This window comes from Anolis carolinensis, chromosome 1 (assembly GCF_035594765.1).
Source record: "Anolis carolinensis isolate JA03-04 chromosome 1, rAnoCar3.1.pri, whole genome shotgun sequence".
NCBI classification, from domain to species: domain Eukaryota; kingdom Metazoa; phylum Chordata; class Lepidosauria; order Squamata; family Dactyloidae; genus Anolis; species Anolis carolinensis.
The window spans coordinates 147,999,052-148,022,683 of record NC_085841.1 but is presented as its reverse complement, the minus strand read 5'-3'; the positions used below and the strand labels follow the sequence as shown (position 1 = coordinate 148,022,683).

Here is a 23,632-nt window from a genome sequence, read left to right as displayed (position 1 = left end):
TTTTCTATATTATATAATATCAATATATTATACTTTGTGTTACATCAACCATTAGATTACCTGCTGAATTGGCACCAGGTCTCGTATTGTCTTTTGCATGTACCTCATCAGTCTGCAAGGTTAAATTTTGAAAAATCAAAAAAGATAATCACTGTCATAATTTAGTTATAGGACATAAAATAATGTAGAACATCAGGAGTCACAAACAATATTTTCTGTTTTGTGTTTACCTACTAATCCCTAGGTTTTATATGATAAGGTTTTCTAACTTCTAACTTAAGGCTACTAACAAAATGATGCAGCAAAACTCCAATTTCCACAATTTTACCTGACAGCAAAATACAATTTAGGTTACTTTATCCCATCAAGAAGAGAAGGTTATAGTCATGATGCCATTTTAGGACAACTGCTTCATGATCTTCTTGCCTTATCACTGATGTAACCTTTTTGTTTGTATAGTCTGTTTTAATGGGTGGCTTATGTTACATTGCCGATTTTAATGATTGTCTATTTTAATGATGTTGTGAGCCACATTGAGTCAGTCAGTATAGAAATTCCTGAAATAAATAAATAATTTTTGCACATGTATGAAAGATCACTGTCTTGTTACTTTCTGAAAAAATATGTATTATTTTTTAAAATTACAAAAAAAAAATCCCTCTGTGAAGATTGAAATCATTTCACTGACTTCAAAATCCATTTGACTAAAGAGGGAAAAAAAGATAATGTGAGATTAAAAAAACAGTGACAGCAAACAGTAATTTGGGGCAAAAATTCAAAAAGTTGCTCTAAAACTTCATCTGATATACTTCTTTCTTGGTTGCTGTCTTCATCTGCATCAGATGGAGTAGCTGCTGCCAGCAGATATTAACCATTGCAGTCTTAACATGTCTACCTGCCTTAAAGCTCTCTCTCAATTGTTTCTTTCAAAGAATCTGTCTAAATTCTCAAACTCTAGTTCTCCAAGTGTTTTGGACTCCAAATCACAGAAGCCTTAGCTGTTTTGGTCAATATCAGGGATTCTGGGAGCAGAAGTCCAAAACACCTGGAAGACCAGAGTTAGGAAAAACCGACTTAAGATGTTGAGGAAATGGGGCTGTGAAAGTTTGTTGTAATAACTGTAGTCTTTAATATTCTACAAGATACTGTCTTTTAAATATGTATTTGTTCTAACTCATTATGTCCTACTTACTCTGATGTGATTTTTCCCAAGCCGTTCCCAGAGTTTGTCAGTTTTAGGATTTACAGGGACAACCACATGGTGCACGGTTTCTGGGACAGAGTCTTCTCCTTTCAGATCTACCCAAGTGGGAAAGTGCATAATCTTTTCAGATAATTTCTTCACATCGAATGAATGCAGTGTTGCAGAACACACAATTACCTAAAAATAATAAGGGCAAAGAGATTTAGAACAACGCATCAAAGCTGCAAGGAAGCCAATTTTCTCTGGTCAAAGAACTGTTTACCACAGTAGATGAAACTATGACATTATCCATTATTTTTTAAAACAAATGGATTTTTTTTTAAAAAGCAAACAACTATTAGTTACACTTTGTGAAAACATCGGCTATTTATAGTGGTTTTCATTTAATAAACTGGTAGAAATGAACAGAAATGCTAAACCAAATTTCAGACCTTAAAAATGACAAATGGAGAAGGAAGCATAGATAAATACTTTCTAAGGTAATTCCATTTCCTTTGTATGGATGACCTAGAGAGATTAGGGTAGGTAGGGTAATTGTACCTGAGCCGCAAGGAGGTTGTTGCTGTTGTTGTTATTACACAGTCCACAGCCCTTGGTTTTTAGGCTTGTTTCTGGGATTCTTTGGGAGATGATTCAGAAAATTACATTGGATAGACCACATCAGCTATAGTTACTTAGATGTGATTATTATGATTTTTATAAATGAACTGATAACGATTGGTATATGGCATATGTTCTGTATCTCAATAGGAAAAAGTGATGCAATTTTTCAAATCAGCAGGTCAAATATACCCAAAAACAGGGCTAACATTTGAGGAACCAAAATGTGTGATGGCAAGTGTTATCATTATTATTGTTGATCTCTGCTCCAGAGATATCATTTGTATTTGGGGAAAGGATCATGAAAATAATAATCCAGTTGGCAGATGTACAAATCATTTCCCTTTTACAGAGGAATTGTAAGGCTAAGCTCACCCCAACCATGAATGGATGTGGCAGAGCGTCTGTCAACTCAGTCCCTCAACTCCCTACCAAATTGCTGTATTCCAGTGCTGTGATTTCAAACCATAACTAGCAGTGTCCAAGGTTGAGGTCTGGGGGGAAAGAACCACCATGTTTAGACACAAAGTATTTCCCAGGCAGTCCAGATGATTCATGCTAGCATCACTTTCACTGCCTCTACCATCATAAGGAAGAACTGCACTGGGGGTGTCTTCTAAAAGTTTGGTGTCGACAGACAGTACCAGGGTGTGTGTGTGCTTAACACACACACACACACACACACACACACACTATAAGGATGTTATGAGTTAACAGAAATTATTAATTTGATTTTATTTGTTTGTTAAAATAAAAAAGAAGGAGTTATATATTAATGAAGGCAGGTCTCGCATAGAAGCCAGCTGGAAACAGTATACAACAGGTTGCCATAGCAACATAGCCTCTCTTTGGAGGAGAAGGGGGCGTGGCTTAGTTGGCAGTTAAAGTTTAAACCCTTTTAAAAAAAAGGGAGTTGCTGGTCGACTTTTGAGGAAGTGAGGGGGCTGTTTGAATCAGCTGAAGAGAGGTTGCTCTTTGACAGCTTAGAAAAGCTGGGAAATTGAGGCTTGTTCACACAAGCAGACGGCAGCTTATGGTCATTCAGGGAAAGGCTGAGGATGTAAGCTGACCGGGAGTTTAGTCTAGAGGGAGTCGGTTTAAAAAAAAAAGAAAAAGAGGAAAATCAATCCATGGCTTGATTGTTAAAGTGATAGTTAGATCACTGTTCTTTGAAGAGAAGTTGTTTAAGAAGTATTCATACAAATAAGACTGCACTGTAACTCAAGATCCTGAAACATCTATATATTGCAACCACAAGCTTATGTACAAATAAACTTGAACTTCGTTGTTCATAAAGATCAGTCTCCTTGCCTCCTTCTGCGCCTGGGGGAAAGCCATAACCATTTACCATTTACCATTTATCATTTACGTTAAAAGACATTACCTCACGTTGGTGGCAGTTACTGTACCTTCTTATATAAGTTACCATATTTACACATTTAAATTCCTCAGTTCTGTTATCCTTCCTTATCCTCCAAATCCTCCAGACATATTTTCCCTCCATATTTTAAGGACGGTTCACACACACTTATTAGCTTATTATAATATTTTGATTATAATGATTCCATATGAATTTAAAATAATAGCATTAGCACTAATAATCGTTAATAATTCAACAATTTAATCCTTCGCAAGCCCCCTGTGACCCCAGGCTGAGAATCATTACACTACACTATATCTCATCTGAACATTTAAAAAATAAATTCTGCACATCCATAGTTCACAAGCCACGTAGTTGTATACTTTTAGGTTTTCCATGAAAAGGGGTCAGAAAGCATAAGCACAACACTTGTGATCATACCTGCAGCCTCTTTCCATCTGAAGTTATCTGAGGAATCTGGGAATAAATTCTGTTTATGAAATCTGAATAACCTTGGCTCAGAAGACCATCCTATGAAGAAAGAACAAACATTGCATATTGTCATCATTACATGCTTTATCCATGCATTCTCTGTAGATAAAATGTAAGCATCTCCTCCCTGTTCCCCCTTAACATGGCTTTCAAAAACTAAACTTCACTTACGGCCTCATCAAGAACCAGAAACCTAACTTGAGACAAATTCAGCTTTCCTGTGGACACAAGATCATCCAATCTTCCAGGAGTTCCTACAACTATGTCTACCTGTAAAATGTAATATGGTATTATTACACTGTGTGACAAAATAAAATGCATATTGACTCGTTAAATAAGAACCTTGGAAACATGTTTACATTGTGTTTATAACTGTTGCAAGGCATACACATTTACTATGAGTAAAATATTAATTATCTTTAAAGTTCTATAAATATTAACTGTAAACGGTATTTCACCACAGTTATTTATTTCAGGCAATAATTATGCAGCGTAAAATATTGCTTCTTACACATATTTAGAGTACTACTCTTTCTAGACCAAGAATTTGTTATATCAACAGTTTAATCATTTACTGGATCTGATCCTATTATTATCATCAAATTTAATGGGGAAATGTCAGAGACATCTATGCAATGACAAAGTGTGATACATAAAAGTTAAGTGTGAATTTTTTTTAAAAAAGTAAATAATATGCAACCCAAGAACTATTTAGACTTACCCCTTGCTCTAAGATGGACAACTGCTCTCTTGCAGCAACACCACCAATAATAAGGAGTTCCCTAAAACAAGCATAACATTCCATTTAATTTTGTGATGAGAAAACATACTACGTACTTTTAGCAAGACAGTAACATCAGCTTTCATAGAATACAGTGCCTGATGTACTAGACACAGTAAGGAAATATGTGAGCCCCTCTTTCAACCACATAATTCTTTTCTCCCCTTTTTTATTTTACCTTAATTTAGGGTTATCAACATATTTTTTGAATTGTTTCACATTGTTCAGAGTCTGCTCAGCCAGTTCCCTGGATGGCTCAACAATCAAGGCTTTGGGGGCATTTGGCAGATTCTTCGCCTGTGCTACCTGGGCACTTCCTGAAATGGGAAATGTTGAAAACGTCCTTAGTTATGAGCTGATAAAATGAAATAATTTGAACATATTTTTCTTCCAACAGCAAAGCCTAGTATAGTGGGTAAGGTCCAGAGTTATAGCAATCACATCTATACATACCAATTTAAACCAGTAAGTGAACCTGACATTATATAAAATATCTTTCACAGGGAATCCGAAACATTAAGACTTCTAATACATACCTGCATGCTGGGATTTCACAATGTTAGCCTCAGGTGCCTTATCAAGAGCAACATAGCCCTCTTTGGGTGGAAACTTAAAGTCCTCTTCACCAAAGTTGAATTTCAGTTCAGCATTCTACATAATGATGCAAAAGATGAAATACATAGAAAAGCAGACTAGATCTCAAAAAGTATGCAATGTTTTATTTGAGTGTCAGCAGTGTTCTAAAAGTTGCCCACTAAAACATTTTAGAACATTCCCTTCCTATCTATTTGCTTGCTCTTTGATTCACTTCGTATAGACAATCTGGAGCAATGTTAATGTGAACAGTTTCTCTACTCATGTAAAGTCATTTGCTTAACTGTACCAATAATGTTTTATTCTGGAACTTTAAAGTGCTTGAAACACACACTATGACCCTAGAATACCCTTTATCTAAGGCCCACAATCCTACAAATTAATACAACTAGTTTCAGGGATCTACGGAGGCTTTGCCATTTGTTAACCTCTTTCAAAATTGGAAGGTGTTTGGAAACTATTTGTGATAGGGCAATATTGGTGAAAAATAACTAACAATCTCAATGTGGTAAGTCCAAAGAAAACCCCCCATGATGAAAAAAAATTCCAACAGGTGATTGATGCACCCCACATTTCCCTACAGGATGCTATCTCAATCTTCAAACTGATTCTCAAAAATTTCTTTGCAACAGATGTATTTCTGTCTTTTGATGGTGTTTTAGGAAAAGTGAAATATTACCTTGAGAACACAGGCGGGAAAGAGTGCTTGGTTCTTTAGGTGTGCTGGTATTTCAAATGCAACCCCCAGATCCTTTCCTGAAAGAATTTAAAAAAAAACCCATGTTGAATGTCTCCTATTTGAATTTAATTCATTATGTAATGTAACATAACACAATTAGATTATTTACCATTTTTGGAAAAGGTGATTTGTCCTTTATCAACGTCTACATAGCATCCAATTGTGTCATGCATTGTGAATTCCTGGGGGGGGGGGGGGGGAGGGAAGCAAATAATTTGAAAATGTTATCCAATTGGACTTAATATTTAATTTTTTAAGTCCGTAATTGGACTGACATCACTATTATGACTTATATTATACTTTGCGTAATATATCCTGAGAAATACCTGTGGAAAGGGAATGGCACAGAATAACTTTCCCAATAACATGACAGCCACTTTGAGTCCCCTTTGCGGAAATAAAGCGGGGTATAATAAATAAATAAATAAATAAATAAATAAATAAATAAATGACAGCAGCTGCCATAAAAATATAATCTCTGAACGAGGACCATTATCAATGGAGTGGTTGTAAAGTGCAAATGTAAGCAAAACCACTAATGTTGATGTAATCAGTCCTTGCTGGACGAAAATATTGAATGTTTTCTTTCTTTACTTTCAGGAAATTGTATGGCTGCACCATGAATACCTTCCTTTCCAAAGCTGGTGCCCCATAATTTAATTCTAAAATTTTCTATAATGAAGGAGAATGAAACAAAATGAAAACAATAATGAAAAACACATACCTCTCCATAACTGTCAAACTGTTTATTATGAGATTTCTTTCCAGTTCCACCATATCCAAAGCCAAATTTGTCAGTGCCTAAAAATCAAAGCATTTTCAGTAAAGAAAGCTGGGTCAGGACTGAAGACCAGAGCAGGCTTCCATCTGTCATTTTTACTGATTTTGCCTCTAATAGACATCTCCATAAGCAGCCTAGAAAATCGTTCCTGAGGGCTCAGGTAGTTTCTCAAACAATAAAAGAGTATATACTGCTGATGCCACAGGAACCAGAGATTTTTTATGATTTCATTATGAGCTGAGGGAGATCCCCATCCTTGTACAGAAACGGAATTGAATTAAGACAAAAAAAAAATCATGCCATGCACTGTTCGTTTGCAGGGACATAATTAAGAGTGGAGAAAATTGTCAGGTGGACGATGGATGTGAGGCGGATAAATTGAGACACTTACAGCCTTCCGCCTCAATTTTCCCCTCCGTTTGGCAACTCAGCATCTGCCTAGTAACACGAACAAATAAGACTGCATAGCTGTCTGCCGATCCAGGCAGTAATAAATCTTTATTTACAACTATGTACATGAATAGCAGCCGGGAGCTGCTCAGACACATGTTGCTCTAACAGCAAGATTAATGGTGACAAGAACTCTTATCAGTAAAGAATAGCACCTCCCAAATTACATTCTCTGTGACTTCCTTCCTTCTATGCAGGCAAAAGCAGAAGTTGCATTCCTTTTCCCTCTAGGCAGTAAACCATTGCTCTCTGCGATTAACTACTTCTGTACTGGATTGCTTACCAAAGCAAACATACACTTACATTGAAACAATGAGTTAAACATTTCACTGTATTAACCATTACCTTGACAATGCCCCTACGGAAATTTTAATCTCATTGTTGAATCTACTACACTGGGCATTTTTAAAAATTCCTTTAACTCAGTACTCAACTCCCTATCTCATGGAGTTCCATAGGCTATACATATTCATTACAGTTTTCAATTACATGCAAATACATTGGTTACAATTACAACTCTTACAATGCATCTTTATTTACAGTTATATCAGGAAGCTAAAGAAGGGTAATTATATCTTCCTGTAATGTCCACACATTTATTATGAACCTGCAATTGATTGAGAGTATGAATAAATTGATGTAAATACTAGAATGGAACCAAAGCTGATACATACTGGATTTAAATAAAAGGTCTATGTGGTCACTATAGGAGGATGCTTCTATATCCCTAGAAACACAGTCTTCTCCTCATAAGAGTCTAAATGTGACAACCTGATGCAGAATTACCCATTTTATCAAATTTTATGACTATGACAAGATCATGAAGTTTAACACTTTATGCCCTGCTACCTGATTACTAAGAGAGAATCTCCTAGCTTACTTTGCATGTTTTTGTTTTTTGAGACTATATGCCATTTAGTAGGTCATCTGAATTTCGATTCAGTTCTATTATGTACCAGTAAATACTCACCCAAGTCTAAGGAAGCTTGGCCAGAGGACCACCCAACTCTGCACAGCCCCTGATCACGACAGGCTACTTCATAGTAATATTTTCCTAAAACATTTAAGAAAAATAGATATGCAACTAATTTTAGCTTTAGTCTGTAGTCATAAGGGAAAATCAATAATGAAGTTTAATATCAATCAGCCATACAACAGGCATGCACAGAAATTTGCTCAAAATGACTCTGGACAGGTATAAGTGATAATGTGCCATGTTTGTTTGGTAGAATCGATAGTTATTATTCTGAAGGGAGACAATAAGGAAAATGTTTATCCACATCAGTGCCATTTTAAACACTACCTTTGTAAGTATCCCCATTTGGTTTGCTCATACCTTTAGTTACACCCCTAGTTGATCTGCATCCATGCCATTCCTTTATCTCCCTGCTTTGGCAGCACAGACCATCTGACCCAATAGCTGAACAAGAGAAAGAAAAAAAATCCATGAAGACTTGTCAAATCAGTTCTACTAAAACATATCGTAATATTCAGGAAAGGTAGCAAGGTTTGATAAAATAACTATCTGTGTTCTTTGTTAGGAAGTATAAAGGAGCTGCAGATAGTTTTTTTTCTTGCTATTACATTTCTTTTTTTGGAGTTTTTTTAAGACATACACATACACAACATTTACAATTCTCACCACCGTCACAAGGATTATTTTCTTTTACATATTAATCCTGTTTGAGACAATCCTTCTAGGTTTACATACTATATAACATTTGTATCCTATTTCTCTAGACTTATTTGTATCCTGATCTCTAGACTTATTCATAATATAATTTTTGACCCGGTTCCATTTTTCTTCAACTTCTTGCATTCTATTTTCATTACCTCTGAATCATTTAATTTTACATCCATAATTTCAAATTCCATTTGGTCCACCATATACTGATACCATTTGTTTACTGTCCACTTTGATTTATCTTTCCATCCCAATACTATCACCACTTGTGTGCACTCAATTATTGCTTCCTTTATTTCCCTGTAATTTCCCATTTCCTCTCTTTGTACTAAGACTGCCATTTCTTTTGTTATAACCCAAACAGTTCCTAATATTTGGTTTGACACATTTTGTATAGTCTGCCAGAAGTATTGTACCTGTTTGCATTCCCACATCATGTGCATAAATCGCCCTTTCTGTTAACATCCATGCCAGCACTGGCTGCTCCCCTTTTTATAATAATATGCTAATTGACAAGGTGTACGATACCATTTATGTAATATTTTCCTCCTCATTTCTCTTACTTTTGTATTGCTTGTCATTCCTATTGTCTTACCACTTGTCTCATATCTTGTTCTGTAATTTGTAATTCTGTTTCACACAAACTTTTCAAGTCCCGTATTGTACACCTGTTGGCCTCTATTAGCACTGTATATATTTTATTGGCCTGTGCGTTATTTCCTTCCAGTTTTTCTCTTATTATCTTTTTAAAGGGGGTGTCTTCTCTTATTACCATATTAATATTTTCTTTAGTATTGAGATAGGTACAAATTGTTCTTATCTGTAGCCAATTTTTCTGTCCAAACCATTGTTTAATTTCATTCTCCCTTACCCTTCCCTCACTATTGTATAATTGTTCTACTCTATTCCTTTTTCCTTTAATATCTGGATATTTCCATTCAAGTTTGATTCTTTTTCTTTATTAATTGACCATACTGTTGCTATTTTAGATTTCAGACTGCCTATTCTCCCTTGCCACTTCTTCCACATTTGCATTGTTCCTTTTATTGGTCCTGTTAGTTTATCAATATTCCTTTTATCCCATTTTCTATAGAATAATTCTTCATAGTCAACTCCATTAATTTCCTTTTTAAAATCTCACCCATTTTTATTTGTCCCTTGTAATTCTATTAGTTTTTTGATTTGGAAGGCAGGTTCCCATCGTGACCCCCCTTCCCTTAAAAAGAGGAGTGGCAAACTCCTAGCTTGCCCTGTTCTGGGGACAATCATTCTGGTGACTGCGTTCCCAATTAGGGTTCTCCCCTATTCCTATTAGAGATACCCTTCTATTTTATTATTTCCCTTACTCCTTCTATCCCATCTATTCTAGTTACCTAGATTAGACAAAGATTGAACAAAGATTAAACAAAAGTTAAACAATTAATCAATAAACAAGGTCTAATAACGATTTTCTTTCTTTCTCTGTGGCCATTTTGTATCCTGCTTGTACGGGCCCTTTGGCTTTTCTTCTCCACTGTCTCTATCCTGATCTTCCCCCTCAGTAGATTCATCATCTGTCACATACCCTGTTTCCCCTAAAATAAGACATCCCCAGAAAATAAGACTTAGTACAGGTTTTGCTGAATTGCTAAATATAAGGCCTCCCCCAAAAGAAAGACCTAGAAAAGTTTTTGTTTGGAAGCATGCCCGCCGAACAGAACACCGGAGCATGCAGGATCGATAAATATACATACCATAGAGTGTTATACATGGAAATAATGGTAGTAACAAGAAATTCTTGATAGGATTCAGTTTGTCTGGTTATGCTGGTTTGTGATGACAACTACTGTACAGTATATAATAAATGTTCATTTTTTTTGTTCAACAATAAATGTGAATTCTTCTTCATGGAAAAATAAGACATCCCCTGAAAATAAGACTTAGAGCATCTTTGGGAACAAAAATTAATATAAGACACTGTCTTATTTTCAGGGAAACATGGTAGTTCTGTGTTTTTCTCAACTTCCTGGTATCCTGTTCAGTCGGTGCCAATCTTTGATTCATGCCATTCGTCCTGATTGCTAATGATTTGAGCAATTGTAAGCCTTCCTCACATGTCTCTGCTCTTAGGAAATCGCCTCCCCGTAATACCAGGATAGCTGTTGGAAATGCCCAAGTAAATCTCTGATTACTTATTATCAGCTTCTGGGATATGGGTAGTAATTCTCCCCTTCGTCTCAATGTCTCAGACGAGAGGTCTCTTAAAACAATTATCCTGTTTCCTTCATAAGTAAGGTTTTCAATTGATCTTAAGTGTTTATATAGTCTCTCCTCTCCTCTCTTACAAAGGAAACAACAATGTCTTTTGGTTTATCTGCTCCTTGCTGACCCACATTCCAATGAATTCTATCTATATCTTGTATGTTTATCTCATAGTTATTTTGCTTGAGCCATGCTTGAAAAACATCTGCTAAATTTTTGCCAGCTCCAAACTTTTGATTGAAGCCCCGAACCTGCAGATTCTTGCGTCTTTGCCGATCTTCCAGATTAGTAAGTCTAGAGTTTTGCTTCCTCATGCTCTCATTCACCATTTCTATTTGGCTTTTCTGATTACATTGTTCTGCTTCTAATTTCTTCACCTGTCCCTTAAGCTCCTCTGAAGTTTTTTTTTTTGATAGTTTGTAATTCTGTAATCACTTCAGAAAATTTTTCTGTCATGTATATAAACATTTTATCCATTTTAACTTCTAGAGTTTCACTGGAATCAGGCCACTGCTACTTCTTGTATCTATTTTCCTTCTTCATTGTTTGTACTCACGTTATCTTGCAGCTGGTAGATTCCAACTCCCTCCTCCGCTTGCAACACTTTAAAAAGTTTATTTTACTCTTTTCAAATCCTTCTTATCTCTCCTTTCATGTGGTCAGTTTTGCAAATGCTGGGATAAGAAATTCCAGGGTATCTCGGGGAGCTCCCCTTCGGAGCATATAAACTCTCTGACGATGCATGCTGCAGATAGTTGACTTTTTACTTATGCTATGATGCTTCAGATTCATGTATCTATTCATCTACATCAATGGTCCTCAACCTGTGGGTCCCCAGATGTTTTGGTCTACAACTCCCAGAAATTCTAGCCAGTTTATCAGTGGTTAGGATTTCTGGGAGTTGAAGGCCAAAACATCTGGGGGCCCACAGGTTGAGAACCACTGATCTACATTAACCAAGCAAAAGCAGTGTTCTCCAGGGAAAAAATACAATTTTCCTTAAAAATGCTTTCTAGTTTCCATCTGCCATGCTTGAATAAACTATTATTTTTAAAATTAAATTTGGAAATTTGATGTTTTCTAGTGGCATCAACAGGAAAATATAACTATTGGTTATATGATTTTCTGAACAGCATACATAAGATCCCCAACTGATCTTATATCCTTGCCCAGGAAAGCTATATCCAGTCTTGATCCATGTAAGTGTGAGGTTTGGTTCTAATTTTTAAATAACTGATCACCAAGGTGCTATCAGATCACTAGAAGAGACCGATATAGTTCTTACCAAAAGCAGTTCCTCTGTCATATGGATTCATTTGCCATTTGTTGAGCACTAATGAGAAAAAAGAAAAATTTCCGTACTAGACAGTAGGTCCTACATTCGCAGTTTAATACAGAGAAAATACTAATTCAGATTTACATGCTAAATTGTGGAGAAATGTTAATATAATTCCATATGTACAAATGTATAGCTTCTCCATTTCTGAAGGCTTAGATGCACATAATATTTTTGTTCAATTATGGTCATGGTCAATTTCAATAGATTGGGACCATACTTAATGCCTCTACAAGACATTCATGACAGATTTTTTATTTCATGTATTTATAGACATAATTAGTGACAATGAATATTGCACGAATGCATCAAATATTAGATTATTTAATATTCATTTTAGGACATTGCATGAGTGCCATAGTTCTATCGAGGTATTTTTATTGCACATAGGCCAAACTCTTAGGAAGGCCGCCGTTTTCCTCCACTTATGTTTGGAATCGTATGTGGGGAAGGTGCTTTTTTGGGTTTGAAGACCCAAAGCCCTTGCGTTTTAGAGTTTAAAGCTGCATTTTGAGTCTCCACGGTGAACAACCTCCTCTTCACCTCACTTAGAAAACAGCAGAAATGTATAAGGAAGGGACAAGGCAAGTAAACGGCTTCATAGAATCATAGAGTTGGAAGAGACCTTATGGGCCATCCAATACAACCCCCTGTCAAGAAGTAGGAAAATCACATTTAGAGCACCCCCAACAGATGGCCATACAACCTCTGCTTAAAAGCCTCCAAAGAAGGAGCCTCCACCAGACTCCGGGGCAGAGAACTCCACTGCTGAACAGCTCTCACAGTGAAGAAGTTCTTCCTAATGTTCAGGTGGAATCTCCTGAACATTAGGAAGAACTTCTTCACTGTGAGAGCTGTTCAGCAGTGGAGCTCTCTGCCCCAGAATCTCCTGAACATTAGGCCTCACTGTAGTTAGGTCAAGGGCCAAGGATTGTAGAGGGACATCTGTGGCAGCATATCTACATCATGTACAGACATATGGCTGGATCCAGATTTTGTCCCCCAAGAATAGAATCTATTTTAGGTTTTCAAACTTTCTGGACCAAATTCTCAGAGGATAAAAAAAAATCAGGAGGATAATTGATTAAAGTTGTTCCCTCTTCTTATTGGCAGAAGCATTACATAGCCCAACTCTAAATATTCTTAGTATCTTGGTTTTTAGGCCTGTTCCTGGGGTTATTTGGGGTGCTGTTTCAGAACATTGCATTCGATAGACCACATCAGATTTAGTTTCTTAGATATAGTTATCATAATTTTTCATGGGCAAGCAGATGGCGACTGGTAGAGACACCTGTATCTCAAAAGGTAGAGCTAATAGGGGAAAACCTAGTGCCATTTTTGAAATTGCCAGGTCAAATATACTCAGAAACAGAGTATTGAGAAATCAAATTGTGTGTTGGTCAGTGTTATCAAAGGAAAAGCCTCTTCTCATGCATTAATGTTTGTTTTATTTTTGGATTACAGCTTTCTTTGTATGTTAATTTCATTGGTTTCAATATAGTTTCTACAGGGTTGTAGGCTGTATTTTACAGGAACATTCAAAACTACCTCTGAATATTCCTTGCCTAAGAAAAGGCTATGAAATTAATGGCACAGTCATAAGTCAACAAGCATGCATATACACAGACATATATTTAAGCCAACGGGAAACCAATTATTTAATCCAATTTGTAAACGTATGAGATGACTTTAAACTGTAAGGCCTTGTTTTAATATTTTACACAGTATAGTTAAATATGTTTTAACTTATTTCTTGCTTTAAATTTTGTTGCTTTAAATTATTTGTACTGATGTTACTGAACAACACCTTGAATTCTACTGATACAGGGCAGGAAATAAAGATTCAATACATATACAGTGCTCTGGGAAACTTAATCTGAAAGCTGGTTTACACATATCAGTAGATTGCTTATTCAATTTCAGAACCTTTGATATTTATTTATTTATTTATTTATTTAAATTATTTATAGCCCGCCCTTCTCATCTGAGGGGACTCCGGGCAGCTTACAAGTGGCAATTGATGCCGTTACACCATTATACAATGAACTAAAATGTTAAAACAGTCATAAAATACAATATACAAAGTTTAAAACAATGCAATCTTGATGCATTAAATGCTCTTATTAGATGTTCATTTATTTAGGGGATTTACACTGCATGTTCTTTTACTCTGGTCCTTTTGGGGGGGACATATGGTGAATTCAATATCAAAGTATCTTAGAGGGTAAGGTGGTTTTCTTGCATACAAATAAACAATATGTATACATCTCAATTTACCTTAAACTGAAATGCCAATTTTAACTATCTTAAAGGATAAGCCTTACCTCCACCACCAGTTTTTATTGTAGTTTTCCCCTTTTTGCCTTCTTGCTGGTCTTTAAGAGTTTCATAGACAATCTGAATAACTGGAATACTAAATGCCTGAAATACAGAATGATCAATTTAAAGAAGACATATTAAAACAACAATGTATTTCTAGTGCTCAGTTAGATAAAATAAATGCTTATGGTTATTGTTATTTGTTTTTGAATGATTTATGCTAGCAGCATGAACTAAATTAACTTTCCTGATATATTGTTAAAGGCTTTCTTGATAGACTCGTATCCCTATTGAATACTTTAAACCAGCGTTTCTCAACCTGAAGGTCGGAACCCCTGGGGGGGTTGAGGGGGGGGGGGTGTCAGAGGGGTTACCAGAAACCATTAGAAAACACATATTTCTGATGGTCTTAGGAACTCCTTTGGCAGAGAAGGCTGAAGATCTCTCCGCCTGTCCTCTTCTTTTTTGGAAACAGACAGCGAATCCTCTCACCAAAAGCCCTCCTCCTGCTGTGATTGACCAGCCTCCCAGCAGGCCTCTCAGCCAAGGGGAGGAATGTTTTTGAGTCTCCAAGCGGGGAGGGAGGAGCTGACATGCTTGGCACATGGCAGTGTGATGTGTATGCATGGACAAGGAAGAGTGTGTGAGACTGGAGGGAGGCCCGCACCAGCAAGTTCCTTCAAGGCGGGAGGAAAAGTGCCCGCGCGACATGAAATTGAGAGTGGCCCAGCAGCATCAGAAGGAGGAGCAGAAGCATCTTAGGTAATTTGTAACACAATTTATTAGAAAAAAGTCAATCATTCCTTTTGTTTTTTATTAATGCTCCCATTAGAAAATGCATAAGGATGTGACTGAACTACAACTCCCAAAATCGTGGGTATATGCTCCTCAAATCCCACCAGTATTCACAGTTGGCCATGTTGGGTCTGTGTGCCAAGTTTGGTTCAGATTCATCATTAGTGGGGGTCACAGAGTTCTCTGGATGCAGGGACAATTACAATTACCATCATGTTGGATCAGTCCCCCCCCAAGCCCCATCAGTATTCAAAGTTGGTCATATTAGGTATTTGTGCCAAGTTTGGTCCAGAACCATCAGTTGGGCACACACTGTTCTGTCAATGTGGGTGAGCTATAACTCCCAACCTCTGAGGTCAGTCCCCTCGAAACCGCACCAGTATTCAAAGTTTGGCATGTTGGGTATGTGTGGCAGGTTTATTAGTGTTGGTAAACTACAACTCAATTCAATTCAAAAACAGCCCCCCCAAAACCTCACTAGTATTCAAAGTTGGCCATGTAGGTAGTGTGCCAAGTTTGCTGCAGCTCCATTTTGGGATGGGTTCAGAGTGCTCTTTGACTGTAGATGAACTATAAATATCAGCAACTATAACTTCCAAATAACAAAATCAACCCCTAACCCCACCAGTATTCAAATTTTGGAATATCAGGTATTTGTGCCAAATTTGGTCCAGTGAATGAAAATACATCCTACAGATCAGATATTTACATTACGATTCATAATAGTAGCAAAATTAGTTATGAAGTAGCAATGAGAATAATTTTATGGTTGGGGGTCACCACAACATGAGGAACTGTATTAAGGAGTCACGACATTAGGAAGGTTGAGAACCACTTCTTTAAACACATCCAAAAAAACATTTGCAATCCAGTTGAAAAACATTTCATACGTAATGGAAATTTTACTTACACCAGTTTTTCCACTCCCAGTTTCTGCAGCCTGTGTAAAAAAGAGATTTTATACTTTAAAAGGATTATTAATTTCTGAGTGATTAAAGATTTAATGCTTTCTAATTATCAAAATACGTACTTAACATATAATCTATAGCAGAACACTGGCATATATTCTGTTATATTGTTTTATTAATTAATGTGTGATTGTTATATTATTTGTTGTTATTTGTTTGTTTTGCTGTAAGCTGACATGGGTCCCTTCAGGGAGAGGGCATGGGATATAAATAAAGCTTATTATTATAATTGTTATATATGCAGGCATATTTCAATTAACAAAGCCTCTGTCAAATAAGCTTTTTTTTTTTTTTTTACAAATGTTTTATGGCTAGATTTCCCCCCGGCAGCACCAGTATTTGGAGGATGGTGAAGGAGTGTTGGAGAAATGCAGACTTTCAGTGCCAGGTTGCAATTAAGCCTGAACTGAGAAATAATGGGATTCAATGTTAACCAATTCTCCTGTAGTTATGCACATGCCCACAACAGGCAAGGTAAGCAGCAGCTGGCTCTTGAAAACCCTTAATGAATACAGGCTGTCCCCGGGTTGCAAACATCCGACCTACAGAACCTATCTTGTTCATAACATGGGGACTGCAGAGCAAAACAGAAAGAATAAGGGGAAACAAATAAGTCAGTCTCACCAGCTCCACCCAGCATGTTAAAAAGGCATAGATCAGTGAGTGTGACCATCAACTTTTTTTTACTTATGCAAACAACATAATGTTTTATTTCACATATTGTTAGTTTTGAATAAAAGCAGTGCTCATACATGTTGAACTACTCTTTTTTTTAGGGATGTAAGCACCTATCTCATTTTCCCACGTTATTCCTGCCTTTGGTACCACATTTTATGTTTAAAAAAGGGCATGTGTATTTCAATAACTGAGATACATACTGTAAACGTGAATACAGCTATTAATAAGAGTAAGAAAATACAGAAACACATAGCTTGAACGCAGTAGTAATTTAAGCATTTCACAGAAATGCTGCTAAGGCATAATCTTCCCAATACAGAAGATTTAGAATAGTAATTTAAAAATATACATTTTCTCCTAATAACTTAAGTACACAAAATCTAATTTTCTCCTTATGTTATTTCTAAATAATGTAATGCATAGTGTATTTTACATAAATTTCTGAGCAGCATTACTGAAGGTCCCAAACATGTAATAACAATGATACACCGCAACATTTGTACTAAAGACAAACAAAATATTTGTTAGAAGACAGAAGAAAACTGCAAAGTGGTTTATAATCTTTTAACAGTGTGATCCTATGCAGTATTAGGCACACTGTAAATCACAAACACAGATAGTAAGATAAATAATCAACACATACCATTAGAACATCACCGCCTCCTAAAATTAAAGGAATAGATTCTGCCTGGATATCTGTGGGAAGACTATAGGAAAAACATAATGAGAATCTCAAATTTTACCAGGTCACCTTAAATGGTAGTTCATTCGGACATTTTCCTGGTTGCTCTTAAATTGCACGAAGCTGTAGTAAAGAAAGTCTATCTACAAAAGTAGAAACAAAAAATTATGTGCATATTACAGAATGACTTATTGGTATTTTTCATTTACAAAAGCAGAAATATCCGTACTATAAAATGTTCCCACTGAAGTGTGGCAAGTTGGCAACAAATCCAGAATCATTGTTTGCACTGTCATTCTCAATTAGGATTTATACATGTTTCTCTATAGATCAATGGGAATAACCATACTTACAGCCAGTCCATCTCTTCTACAGCTTGAGCTATCTCGGGCATAACACCCATTTCTGTGAATAAAAATCAAAGTATTGAGAATCTGCATAAGAAATTGCTTCAAATGTAGAGTGAATCCTTGATATCCACTGAGGATAAATACTGTAGATACAAAAACCCATGGATGCTCAAATCCCCAAAGATAAAATGGCAAAATCAAGCTTTGCTTTTGGGACTTTTTGGAGGAAAGGGGAAATTGTTAAGTAGTGGGTGGTAGAATCTGTGAATACATAATTTGTGGACACACAGGACTAATTGTACCTATCCTGATGGGAAAGAACAAATCATTTTGATTGATTTGAACAAATCATTTTGTTTGAAAGGCATTGCTCACCTTTATTAAGACTAAAACATCATACAACCAATGTGAAACTGAAGATAACATCCACATGTTGAGGTTCTTTAGTGTTCAAGCAGAGAGCTCTGGCCAAACTAAGATCACTCAACGAATATATTTTAAATATATTCACCGGGATAGGCAGGCTATTAATAATTCCAAATTTTCCTACAATATCTGCTTTGAACAGTGTTATATGGGGCCCTTTCCACACAGCTGGAAAAAAAATCCCACATTATCTGCTTTGAACTGGGATATATGGCAGTGTGGACAGAAATAACCCAGTTCAAAGCAGACATTGTGGGGTTTTCTGTCTTGATTTTCTGGGTTATAAGGCTGTGTGGAAGAGCCCTTAGTCTAAGCATTGAATAAACTAAAACTAAAACGATCACTATTAAGTGCATGCAATATATTACTTCGTGATGGCACTCTTTCCCCAAAGTGATTCAGCAACAGCGGGTGCATCTGAATGGAGTCCTTGTGGGCAACAAGTTAAACACAAGCCAATAATGTGATGCGGAAGCTAAAAAAGCCAATGGGATTTTGGCCTGCATAAATAGAGGAGTATAGTGTCTACATCCAGGGAAGCCATGCTACCCCTCTATTCTGCCTTGGTCAGACCACACCTGGAATACTGTTTCCAATTCTGAGCACTGCAACTGAAGAGAGATGTTGACAGAGGAGGGCGACTAAAATGATCAAGGGTCTGGAGAACAAGCCTTATGAGGAGCAGCTTAAAGAGCAGGGCATGTTTAGCCTGCAGAAGAGAAGGCTGAGAGGAGACATGATAGCCATGTATAAATATGTGAGGGGAAGTCATAGGGAGGAGGGAGAAAGCCTGTTTTCTGCTGTCCTGGAGACCAGGACGCGGAACAACGGCTTCAAACTACAGGAAAGGAGATTTCACTTGAACATCAGGAAGAACTTCCTAATTGTGAGAGCTGTTTGGCACTGGAACTCTCTCCCCGGACAGTGGTGGAGGCTCCTTCTTTGGAGGCTTTTAAGCAGAGGCTGGATGGCCATCTGTCGGGGGTGCTTTGAATGCGATTTCCTGCTTCTTGGCAGGGGGTTGGACTGGATGGACTATGATTCTATGAATTAATGCAGTTGGACACCAATTTAACTGTCATTTCCACGATGCAATGGGTCCCTGTGTATTGTGATTCCATAGCCTTGAGCTGTGGAAGTCAAAGTGGTGTCAAACTGCATTAATTTGACAGAGTAGATGCCCAAGACGGCAACAAAACCTGGTCAGATGTACTGGTCGCAAGAGACTGACGGCCAACAGTGATGGGGATCCATCTGCGCGAGCCCCCTTACTGGCATCTGAGGGCCCTTCCACAAAGCCATATAACCCAGAATATCAAGGCAGAAAATCCTACAATATCTGCTTTGAAGTGAGTTATCTGAGTCCACACTGCTATATATTCCAGTTCAAAACAGAAAATGCAAGATTTTATTCAGTTGTGTGGAGAGGGCCTGAGATTGTTCTGTGGTTCAAGTGGGGGAGGCCTGAGCTCCTTCTTCAGGCAAGATGGGCCCTCCCGCATGAAGGCTCCTTCGACCCACAAGGCCTGCCTTTCCTTCCGCTCTCCTTCCTCCCTCGCCAGAACCAGCCCTTCACTTTTCCAACCCTTCTGCCCGGTGCCACGTACCTGAGAAGGCCGCCATGCTTGCACCTTGGCCGAGAAAGCCGACTCGGCAGGCCTGCCTTCAGCCGCTAGTGATAGAACGCATGCGCATTGCGGGTGCATCTCTTCATGTCTCCGGTCCGCGCCGCGCCCTGCGAGGAAGGTTCCGCCTAGGCGACCCGTGAAGCAGTACATAGGAGGACGAAATCGCGTGTCAGGCTTTCTCTGTGAATTGCAGCCTGGTTTCCGAATTGAAGTCAAAGGAAACAGAAGCGTCCCACGCCACAGCTCTTCTTCTATTGCTTTCGATATTTTCAAAGCCACTAAACTGAGTCTTGTCTGGGTTGCTGTGAGTTTTCCGGGCTGTTTGGCCAGCTCCAGAAGCATTCTCTCCTGACGTTTCGCGCACATCTATGGCAGGCACCCTCAGAGGTTCTGAGCTCTGTCGGAAACTAGGCAAATGGGGTTTATATATCTGTGGAATGTCCAGAGTGGGAGAAAGAACTCTTGTCTGTTTGAGGCAAGTGTGAATGGTTCAATTGATCAGATTCAAAGCTTGGTTGCTCCCTGCCTGGGGGAATTAGCTGGCCCTGATTGTTTCTTGTCTGGAATTCCCACTTTTGAGTGTTGTTCCTGTCCAGGCAGGAAGCAGCCAAGCTTTGTAGCTGCAGGGCTATTCAGTGCTAATCAAGGTGGAAAATGGCAACATTCACACCTGCCTCAAACAGACAAGACATAGATGTGGGTGAAATGTCAGGAGAGAATGCTTCTGGAACATGGCCATGTAGCCCAGAAAACTCACAGCAACCCAGTGATTCTGGCCATGAAAGCCGTCGACAACACATTGAATCCTGTCTGTCTTAAATCAAATCCCTGTTCATGTTTGCATCAGAAAAAAGCTAATGTCTAATGTTCTGGTGGCTTCAGCCCATTGCATTGTTGGATTCATCTACAGTTTGACCCCAGCTTTGGCTGAATGTTATGGCATCCCAGGATTTGTAGTTGGCTGATGCACAGCTTCTTCAAGGCCTTGCAAAACAACATCTTCAACAATTCCATAACATTGAGCCATAGCTGTTAAACTGGGGTCAAACTGCATTCATTCTGCACCTTTAGCTTTGGCCAAATAACTAAACATCGCTTTAAACTTCACCCCAAAAGATGGCATTAACTGTATGCTACCGTCTACAATTGTAGGTCCCCCTCGATGGATTGTCACCTTGTCGTGGGGGGGGGGGGGGCTTGCGTGTTCCAATGAACCTGAGGGCACAACCACTGGAGTCATGCACTCCCAGGAGGGGCCACAGGGGAGGATCCAGACCAAGAAAAATCCGAAGACCCAAAGACCTCAACTGCGGAGCAGGCGGAGGATAACATGGTACACGTTACAACGGCTGTGAAGGCGGAAGAAGGCTGCAACAGACTGAGAAGCCACTCTCGTTGTGTTAATCACACCACTGTTGGGACCTCACTCTGTAAAAACTGTTTGCTGACCGGCCGTGCACTGACCTCCACACATTAAAAAAAAATCACGCACAGGCATCTTCCAAGAAAAATACAACAGAGACCGAAGACCATCATCCTTGAACTACAATGGATCGCCTAAGTACAATTGTAGGAAAAGCAGGAAAGTTCTATATGACACATGATACCAATGTTGATGTAAAGTGGTCCTTTCGATTTATCAAATCTGGCAACCAGAACATTTTTGAACACGTAATATTAGAAATAAGTACTGGAGAGAGTTTAGTAACAGTGTGATGCAGCAGCTAAATAAGCCAATGGGATTTTGGGCTGCATCAAAAGAAGCACACTGTCTTCTTTGGTTCCCAAACTTATTTGGCCTACTGCCCCCTTTCCAGAAAAAATACTACTCAGCGCCCCCTGGAAATTATTTTTAAAAATTTTAAATAGCAATTAAACAGAAAGATATATGTATTAATGCATATGACAAATGCACCTGTGGCCATCACTGGCCCCCTGGATCGCTGCAGCACCCACCGGTGGTGGTAGCGCCCACTTTGGGAATCACTGGTCTAGATCAAGAGAAGTCATGGTGCCCCTCTATTGTCATCACCTGGAATACTGTGTCCAATTCTGGGCACTACAGTTTAAGAGAGATTGACAAGCTGGAAGGTGTCCAGAGGAGGGTGACTAAAATGATCAAAGTTCTGGAGACTATGTATCGCTATTTTTGTGTGTGTCAGAAGCGACTTGAGAAACTGCAAGTCACTTCTGGTGTTAGAGAATTGGCCATCTACAAGGACGTTGCCCAGGGGACGCCAGGATGTTTGATGTTTTTACCAAGCTTATCTCATGTTCCCGCATGGGGAGCTGGAAGTGACAGAGGGAGCTCATCCATGTTCTCCCTGGATTCGAACTGGCAACCTTCAGCTCAGCAACCCAACCTTCAAGTCAGCAGTCCTGCCAGTACAAGGGTTTAACCCATTGCTCCACTAGAGGCTCCTATGTATCTCTATGAGGAGTGACTTAAAGAGTTGGCGATGTTTATCCTGCAGAAGAGAAGGCTGAGAGGAGACGATAAATATGTGAAAGGATGCCATAAGTAAAAGTGAGCAGGGTTTTTTTTTTGCTTCCCTGGAGACTAGGACTTGGTGCCAGGGCCATAGCCAGAAAATTTTTTTGGAAGAGGTGTGTGTGTGGTTGAAACCTTTTTTTTTTTTTAAGCAAATCATGAAGAGTAATTCCATAATGCAAAATAATTTAGAAATCAGGCTCCAACAATAAACTTCAGTGGACACTCAAGACAGATAGAGTTCAGTGGACACTCATGGGGATTTGGTTAATCAGTTAAAATTCATGAGTAAACCAGGTTTTATTTAAAACCTGAAAAACTCCAAGGGGGGGGGGGGGGTTGAACCCCTGCCCACCTCCTTGGCTACAGCCCTGCTTGGAGCAATGGGTTCAAACTATGGGGAAGGAGATTCCACCTGAAAATTAGGAAGAACTTCCTAATTGTGAGCGCTGTTCAGCAGTGGAACTCTCTGCCTCGGAGTGTGGTGGAAGTTCCTTCCTTAGAAGCTTTTAAACAGAGTTTGGATTACCATCTGTGAGGGATATTTTGATTGTTCTTTTCCTGCGTGGCAGTGGGTTGGATTAGATGGCCCATGGGATCGCTTCCAACTCTACTATTCTATAATACTATTTTAAACAACAGTTTTTCTCCTTTCAGAGTCTGAATGCTACTCCTGCACAATCGTGGTTGGTGGCTGAGGCAATTATTTGATTCCAGAAGTGAAAATAGAATGAAATTATTTCCAGTAGTATTTTCTTCATGACAACCAGCTAATTAAAAGCACAATAAAACAACAACAACAATAAATTAATAAAACATAATCAAGTTAGCATTTTTCATATATATATATATATATATATATATATATATATATATATATATATATATAATAAATATATATAAAGCAGTTCGAATCTGCATCCAAGGGCAAGAGGAGGGCGGCCTTTGGAGAAAGGTGCTGCTGTTAAAAAAAAAGCGCGCGGGGAAACTTTGCTCCCGTGAAGCAATTTGGCCTCCGCCGGCTGCCGTAGCA

The 23,632-nt window shown here is 38.3% G+C and overlaps 1 protein-coding gene across 1 annotated transcript in view; it reads right to left on the bottom strand.

Moving 5' to 3' along the window:
- The window catches only part of ddx1 (DEAD-box helicase 1), a 28,479-nt gene extending 8,238 nt beyond the window's left edge, over positions 1–20,241 (bottom strand). Inside the window, exons 1-18 of the mRNA XM_003215417.4 lie at positions 20,088–20,241; positions 18,058–18,109; positions 17,666–17,729; positions 16,287–16,316; positions 14,587–14,683; positions 12,212–12,259; positions 8,338–8,421; positions 7,972–8,055; positions 6,495–6,571; positions 5,880–5,952; positions 5,711–5,787; positions 4,974–5,088; positions 4,616–4,754; positions 4,378–4,438; positions 3,828–3,926; positions 3,606–3,695; positions 1,193–1,381; positions 61–112 (exon numbers count right to left, since the gene is read on the bottom strand). Of these exons, the coding sequence (XP_003215465.1) occupies positions 61–112; positions 1,193–1,381; positions 3,606–3,695; positions 3,828–3,926; positions 4,378–4,438; positions 4,616–4,754; positions 4,974–5,088; positions 5,711–5,787; positions 5,880–5,952; positions 6,495–6,571; positions 7,972–8,055; positions 8,338–8,421; positions 12,212–12,259; positions 14,587–14,683; positions 16,287–16,316; positions 17,666–17,729; positions 18,058–18,109; positions 20,088–20,103 (1,447 nt within the window). The 5' untranslated portion in view covers positions 20,104–20,241. The remainder of the gene's footprint in view (positions 1–60; positions 113–1,192; positions 1,382–3,605; positions 3,696–3,827; positions 3,927–4,377; positions 4,439–4,615; positions 4,755–4,973; positions 5,089–5,710; positions 5,788–5,879; positions 5,953–6,494; positions 6,572–7,971; positions 8,056–8,337; positions 8,422–12,211; positions 12,260–14,586; positions 14,684–16,286; positions 16,317–17,665; positions 17,730–18,057; positions 18,110–20,087) is intronic.
- Positions 20,242–23,632: the final 3,391 nt, after the last annotated feature.